The 8,151-nt window shown below is 40.8% G+C and overlaps 1 protein-coding gene across 1 annotated transcript; it reads left to right on the top strand.

The window, feature by feature from the left end:
- The first annotated feature begins 2,383 nt into the window (after positions 1–2,383).
- On the top strand, positions 2,384–7,717 carry LOC128870577 (uncharacterized). Its single transcript, XM_054113230.1, has 2 exons — positions 2,384–6,109; positions 6,215–7,717. Exons 1-2 carry the CDS (start codon positions 2,384–2,386, stop codon positions 7,715–7,717), a joined length of 5,229 nt encoding a protein of 1,742 aa, XP_053969205.1.
- Positions 7,718–8,151: the final 434 nt, after the last annotated feature.

Raw genomic sequence — 8,151 nt, 5'->3', positions numbered from 1 at the left:
ATTCCCACCATAAATCTGGGCCGAAGCCATGCAATTCGTATTTAGAGATAATGGTTTTTGAGGTTTCTGCTTAGAAATTTTCTTAAAGATATTTAGTTTATTTTTATCTAGTTCTGCTGACAATTTCATTCCTGAAAATGCTTTCTTATCATGACCCAGAGACACATTTACAGGTATTTGCACATTATCAAAAACGCCATCATGGCTGAGATTGGAAACAGCATCAAAACGGGTATCTTTCATCAAAGTTTTCGGAAGGGCCACTGATGAGATAAGTGCCAATTACATATACAAGTTTGAGCTGTGCAATTTTTAACTAGTGGCGGAGGTAAACATTCTTTCATAAATGGAGTAGCACTGTTGCTTTTAGAAGTCGATAATAAAGGTAAACATAGCTTATTTTCATCCAGCTTTGCTAAGCCCTCTGGCTTATTTGACTGGACGCTGGTTTTGTGTCTATTCAAAAATTTTTTCTGATACTTTGACTGTTTTTTAAGAAACTTTTCCATTTTTAGCCGCTGAAAAATGGCGTCACAATAGTCAGGTGCGGAGTCCATTCCTGTCTTAAGCATTTTTTGTAAGATTTTCTTATTTCTCCGTTGGGTTTTTTCGGAACTATGCATGCCGGCTGAAATCAAGCCAGATTCAGAAGCTTGAAGGTCTGGGCGATTAAATTTGGCTGCCAAAGGATTTGACAGGTTTTGTGTATTCTTCTTTTTAGCCTTTTTAAGCAATTTTGATGCAAGTGTCGGCGCTTGTAAGGTATGTTGCGTTAAATGATTTGGCACAGCCTTCTTTGGTGCAGTTGGGTTCACTACCTCGGATGCTGCAAAATTTTTATTAACAAGGGGGTACTTTGTTAGGAATGTGTTGCTATTAGAGACACCGGGAAATGGTGGTTTACTAACATTGATGGGCACTTTTGTAGGCTGGGAGGAAAATATATTTAATATGCAAAAGGAAAAAATATACTGGAAAATAATACTGGAAAAATATAAATTTATTTATTAGCAGCGAATTGCGCAATTAAATTAGCTAATCCTTCTCCTTGTCTTTTCATCATATCGTTAAGATGAAAATAATTAAATATTCCAGCAAAATAATATCTATGAAGAAAAGCCTTTCACAACAGTATTGATAGCTGATTGTCAATTTTGCAGGTATCTGCCATATGTGAACGGGTATATTAATTTTGTTGATTTATTGGTAATTAATGCATATGTGAACGTATTTTAAGCTCTCTGGAACCCTTATTTTTAATATCACGGTAATCGTTCTTAAGGAGTAAACTACAATTGCGTGTCGGAGCTGACACACACACTTCTTTTTTTTTAAATAGACTTTTAATACCTTCACATATAAGTAGATGATCTACTTTTTCGTGCTTTGCTCCCAATCCGTAATTAAAAATTTCTCTCCAAAATCTCTGATTATAAAATAATCCTGGATAATAACCATGTTTAGTTATGCAGAAAGCAGCGCAGTCAGCGCAACCAACATAAACGATGCACTTGCCCTCTCTCATGCACTTTAACACCTGTATGTACATATATACAAACTTTTGTAAATTGCTCTGCGCAGCAATCAAAGCAAGTATATATCTACGCCCAACTGCAGGGCAAAGTCAGTCGCAATTGGATCGTTTACCACGTCGCGCAGATTAATTCGAGGCGCCGTGCCGTAATTTTCTATTTACCTTAACTTCGAATATATGTATGTACATATAAAAAATAAATTGTAATATATTTTTTCGGAATAGCGTGTTTTTCTTTTCGTTGAAAGAACAGTTAACGAAAATGCTCGTTGACTACACATTTTGGTGACCCCGAAGTGATCGCGATTAATATAATCCTATTTAAATTCTCGTGGAATATATCTATTGAAATAAATAAAATAAAAAATAGTTGAAATAAATAAAATAAAAAATTGTTGAAATAAATAAAATAAAAAATAGTTGAAATAAATAAAATAAAAAATTGTTGAAATAAATAAAATAAAAAATTGTTGAAATAAATAAAATAAAAAATAGTTGAAATAAATAAAACAAAATACAGTTGAAACAAATAAAACAAAATACAGTTGAAACAAATAAAACAAAAAGCAGTTGAAATAAATAAGACAAAATACAGTTGAAGTGAAGTACAGAAGCACACGTACATAACTAAAGTAGCATATGTACGAACTTAAAAAAAACAATAAAAACACTAACTTCATACGGTATTCCGGTAGTTTTATCTTCCAACGGTATATCCCGCTAACTTCAACCTGCTCATACCGCTAACTTCAAACGGTATAAACTGCTAACTTTAACCCGTGCATACAATTTTAATATATATATATATATATATTATTGTTCGTTAATACATTTTTAATATTTTGTATGATGGCAACAAACGAAGCTTCTCGGTTATCACCTGAGGATATGGTGATTTTTTACAAACGTAAGGCGCAATCAATTTATGCACAAGCGCAATCGATTGAACGGGCAATCGAAGGCGAAGAAATTAATTCATTCACCGAAGTAGATTTAAAGGTACGGTTGGAGTGCCTCGAACATATTTCCAGCACGTTTAACTTGGCTCATGACAGCTTAGAGGAGCTCAATTTTGACGAAATCGGCGGAGCACTGCGTTCAAATTTTGAAGAGCTACTCCTTTTACTTCGGTGTCGTATACGGCGTGAAATTCATAAACGTCAATCTCAAATGCCATCCTGCTCAACCATGCGGCACGATCCGGTTTTGGAAGTGCAAACAGTTGTTTTGCAAAGTCGACCACGTTTGCCTGAGCTCAGACTGCCTACATTCAGTGGAGGATATACGGAATACACAGATTTCTTTTCCTTGTTTTCAACCGTTATAGACAAGGATCCGGACCTCACGGATGTCGAGAAGTTGCAGCACCTACGTTCATATCTGAAGGGTCCAGCTCTGGATGCAATTCGTTCGTTGGAGATGAGTGGCAACAACTACTCTGTGGCTCTAGATTTGCTTAACAAGAGATTTAACAATAAGGGTCTTATTTTTCAGGCACACATCACTGAGATTATGGGCATCAAAAAGGTGGACACTTCTTCAGCGGTGAAGCTTCGTGAATTATCCGACAAGGTAAATGCAAACCTGCGCGCCCTACGCACCATGGGGAATTCGGAGCAAATAGCGGGGTGTATAATCGTACACACTCTTCTGCAAAAAGTCGACAGTATCACGCAGGCAAATTGGGAGGAAGCTGCGCCGTTAGATCTCATACCCTCATGGGAGCAGTTTACAAGTTTCCTGGAGAAGCGTTGTCAAAGACTGGAGAATGTAGAACATTCCATGGCAGCGTATACTAGTGGCTCACAGGTGGGAAAAAATAGTAGAACTATTAACCATGGTAGAAAATCATTTATTGCTACTAACAATACAAACAATTCAACCAATGGCTGTGTTTTTTGCGACAACACAGACCATGCTGTATATTCATGCACCCGTTTTTTAAATTTATCTCCACAACTCCGTCTTAAGGAGGTCAAAAGGCTTGCTTTGTGTTTAAACTGCCTCAGAAAAGGCCATCAGCTTCGAACGTGCAATGCTGGTCTATGTCGTACGTGTGGATCCAAGCACCACAGTCTGCTACATATCGACTCCTCTTCTTCACCAATGTCGTCACAAGGTCCTGCATCTTCAGTGCAAGCATCCTCCCAATTAGCACCTCCAAACACCTCTAAGCTTGTTTCAACTTCAGTCGCACACCACACCTTGGCTGCAATCTCACAAACAACGTCAATTGTCACATCTGCTCAGAATCTCAGTCCTGATGTTGTGCTTCTAGCCACTGCTGTCATCAATGTTAAGAACAGCGCAGGTACATGGGTGCCATGTCGTGCACTGCTCGACTCAGGGTCGCAGTTGCATATTATAACGTCTCGTCTTGCTCATCAACTGCAGTTGCGAAAAACCAAGTCATCCACCTACGTATCGGGTCTTGGTAATGCAAACTTCGCCTCTGATGGTTTGACTGTCAATATTACTATTCAGTCTCAAAACTCGGAGTACTCTACCTGCATTACAGCGTTGGTTGCTCCTAACATAACGGACAATCAACCCTCTTTTACTTTGGATATTTCTCATTGGAAAATACCGTCGAACATTTGTTTAGCAGATCGAGGATTTTTCAAGTCGCAACGAATAGACATGCTTATTGGAGCCAGCCTCTTCTATGATCTCTTATGCATTGGACAAATAAAGTTAGCTCACGGTCTACCGTGCCTACAGAAAACTAGGTTAGGATGGGTTGTAACAGGTGGTGAATCGCAGCGGCAAAGGGGAGCGATATTGGCCGCACAGTCATCACTTGACATAGGTTACGAATCCAATGTTCAAATCGATCAACTAGTACGTAGATTTTGGGAGGTTGAAAGTTGCTGTGAATCTGTCGCCACATACTCCAAGGAAGAGCTTGACTGCGAGGCGCATTTTAAGGCCAATTATTTGCGTTTGTCTACAGGGAACTATTCGGTCCGGCTACCAGCAAAAGTTAATATTGATCTCTTGGGCGACTCTTATCAACAAGCGTTTCGTCGTTTTCTTAATCTAGAGCGAAAATTGGACCGCCACCCACAGCGGAAGGCCCAATATGCAGCATTCATACGGGAGTATTTGAATCTAGGACATATGTCACTGGTTACTAAGAACAATCTGCGGTATTGCAAATACTTTCTGCCGCATCACTGTGTTTTGAAGGAAGAGAGCACAACTACAAAACTCCGCGTTGTATTCGATGGCTCTGCGGTTTCATCTTCTGGATACTCGTTGAACGACTTGCTTATGACAGGACCCACCATACAACCTAAGCTGTTCAACACATTGCTTCGGTTTAGAACCTTTCCAATCGCTTTGACGGGTGACATATGTAAGATGTATCGTTGTGTACGAGTCTCAGAGCCCGATAGTTATCTGCAGTGCATCTTGTGGCGTGACTCCCCACAGCAGCCGGTCAACGTCTTTAAACTTGACACAGTCACTTATGGTACAAGACCAGCTTCATTCCTCTCAATTCGTTCGATGCACCAGTTAGCCATTGATGAACAAACTGTCTACCCCATAGGCTCAAAAATATTAAAGCGCGATTTTTATGTCGATGATCTTATTACAGGCGGTGAGTCCATTCAAGAAGTCAAGGAAATTATGAGCCAAACTACAAAGCTGCTGGAAAAAGGAGGATTCAAGTTGAGAAAGTGGTGCTCCAGTAATCCTGAATTGTTGCAGACGATACCACCTGATGATCGAGAAACACTACTTAAGTTCGACGATGGAAGCGATATAACTAAAACACTCGGTTTAACTTGGGATCCTGCATCAGATTGCCTATTGTTCGCGTTCTCACCAATGCAGCCTTCATCAAAACATTGCAAGCGGTCCATTTTGTCAACTATTGCTCGTTTTTATGACCCACTCGGTCTCATCGGCCCTATTATTTCGAAGGCTAAAATCTTTCTTCAACAAATCTGGAAAGAAAGGCTTGACTGGGATGAAAGTTTGCCTTCATCACTACATTCATCGTGGCTTAGTTTGTGTGCAGATTTTGGCCGCATACCGCAAATAAAGTTTCCCCGTTTGTCAATCCAGCAGAATGGCGCCTATGAAATTCATGGTTTTAGTGACGCCAGCATCGAAGCATACGGAGCTTGTCTTTACGTCGTGTCAGTCAGTCAAGGAAGAAACCAGGCGCAACTGCTATGTTCAAAATCTCGTGTAGCGCCCTTAAAAACTCTTACGGTTCCAAGGCTAGAGTTGTGCGGTGCCTCCCTGTTGGCGCAACTTATGCATGAAATAGCTCAAATGAAACTTTTCTCGTGGCGATATTATTGTTGGTCTGATTCGGCGGTGGTGTTATCCTGGATCCGCGACGAACCTTCAAGATTTCAAATCTTTACAGCTAATCGCATAGCCACTATACAGGAGTTGACTGCGGGTATGGAATGGCGCTACGTGCCTACGAAGTTTAACCCAGCTGATATTTTATCCAGAGGTGCAACCTCTAACGACCTCATTAACTCATCTCTATGGCTGCATGGACCGGATTTTTTAGCTCAAGATAAAAACAATTGGCCAAACCCTTGCAGTCAAGTCAGTCAACTCCCAGAAATGCGCAAAAGGGTGTTATTTGCGACATCTGAGTACGTTGACATAACACTCAGGTGTAAATTCATAAATTCTTTTGAAAACTTACAGCATGTTTTTGGTTACATTTATAAGTTCCAAAATCGCTTGCGGCTTTCTGGACTGACTGTTGATTGCATACGGCGTGGCACAAAACTACTCCTGCGCACCATCCAAAGGCTTCACTTCAAAGAGGATCTCAAATGCCTTCAAGCCGGTCAAGGTGTGAAGGCATCTAGTTGCATTGCGTCGCTCTCACCATTCATCGATAGTTGTGGATTGCTTCGTGTGGGTGGACGACTGAAAAATTCAGCGCTCGACTTCGAGGCGCAGCATCCAGTCATACTGCCGAGGCGTCATCCTGTCACTCAAGCAATCATTATGCATTTTCGTAGGCGCAATTTGCACGCGGGTCCTCGTTCCCTACTAGCATACATTCGGTTGCAGTATTGGCCTATTGGCGGACGAAAAACTGTTTCGAACGTTGTAAGCAAATGCACTCTATGCTTCCGAGCTAAACCGCACTTAGCGGAACATATTATGGCTGATCTTCCGGAAGATAGGGTAAACTCATCTTATGCATTTATGGTCACAGGCGTCGATTATTGTGGACCATTCCATTATAAAAACGAAATACGCAACAAGCAACCCATAAAATGTTACATTTGCATATTCATATGCTTTGCCACGAAAGCTGTGCACCTGGAGCTCGTAGCAGACTTATCAACGAAGGCATTCTTAAATGCACTAAAGCGGTTCATCCTAACGCGTTGTCGCCCCACTCGTATATGGTCGGACAACGCAACCAACTTTGTCGGCGCTAAGAATGAGATGGCAGAATTAAAACGTTTATTCCTGAGCGATAATCATGTGCAAGCAGTTCATGAATTTTGTCTAGCTAATACCATAGAATGGTATTTCATTCCACCTCGCTCTCCACACTTTGGTGGGCTTTGGGAAGCGGCCGTTAAAACTGCGAAATATCATTTTCATCGCTCGGTGGGCTCGTCATTATTAAACTTCGATGAACTGCGCACACTTATTTGCCACATAGCGGCAATTATTAACTCAAGACCTTTGTTTCCACTTTCAGACAATCCGGCTGATTTAGACGTTCTAACTCCAGCTCACTTCATTGGCACTGCTCCTATCTCTACTTACGTTGAACCAGATGTCACGAAGATTAACTTTAATCGTTTGGATCAATGGCAGCGCGTATCATACTACCAGCAGATATTTTGGGCACGTTGGCATGAGGAGTACTTAACTACCTTGCAGCAGCGCTCAAAGTGGCGCACACAGAATTTCGAACTCTGCGTCAACGACATAGTTTTAGTAAAGGACGAAAATCTGCCTCCTCTCAAGTGGCCCCTAGCAAGAGTCACCGAACTAATATATGGATCAGATCGTGTGGCACGTGTCGCTGTACTAAAGACTGCAAATGGAGTCATCCGAAGAGCCATCCGAAAGCTATGCCCATTGCCAAGACAGGAGGAGGTTGAAAGCCAGAGTCTTCCAACGGGGGGAGGATGTTTGGTTATGCAGAAAGCAGCGCAGTCAGCGCAACCAACATAAACGATGCACTTGCCCTCTCTCATGCACTTTAACACCTGTATGTACATATATACAAACTTTTGTAAATTGCTCTGCGCAGCAATCAAAGCAAGTATATATCTACGCCCAACTGCAGGGCAAAGTCAGTCGCAATTGGATCGTTTACCACGTCGCGCAGATTAATTCGAGGCGCCGTGCCGTAATTTTCTATTTACCTTAACTTCAAATATATGTATGTACATATAAAAAATAAATTGTATTTTTTCGGAATAGCGTGTTTTTCTTTTCGTTGAAAGAACAGTTAACGAAAATGCTCGTTGACTACACAAACCATACTGTGTTTTTTGTGGAATAGATCATTATTTCTACGAGTGTAAAGAAAAACGTTAAAGTAAAAATTAAATAAAATAGATACCGGCATAGAAAACAGGTTTGTAGGCATAATTCTAATAAAA

This window comes from Anastrepha ludens, chromosome Y (assembly GCF_028408465.1).
Source record: "Anastrepha ludens isolate Willacy chromosome Y, idAnaLude1.1, whole genome shotgun sequence".
Classification (NCBI taxonomy): Eukaryota; Metazoa; Arthropoda; class Insecta; order Diptera; family Tephritidae; genus Anastrepha; species Anastrepha ludens.
This window is presented reverse-complemented; position numbering and strand designations above follow the sequence as displayed.

Coding starts and splice junctions, on each gene's coding strand:
- LOC128870577 (XM_054113230.1), top strand. CDS start 2,384: ATGGCAACAAACGAAGCTTCTCGGTTATCACCTGAGGATATGGTGATT. Junction 6,110..6,214: donor GGCCAAACCCTTGCAGTCAA/GTCAGTCAACTC, acceptor GAAAACTTACAG/CATGTTTTTGGTTACATTTA.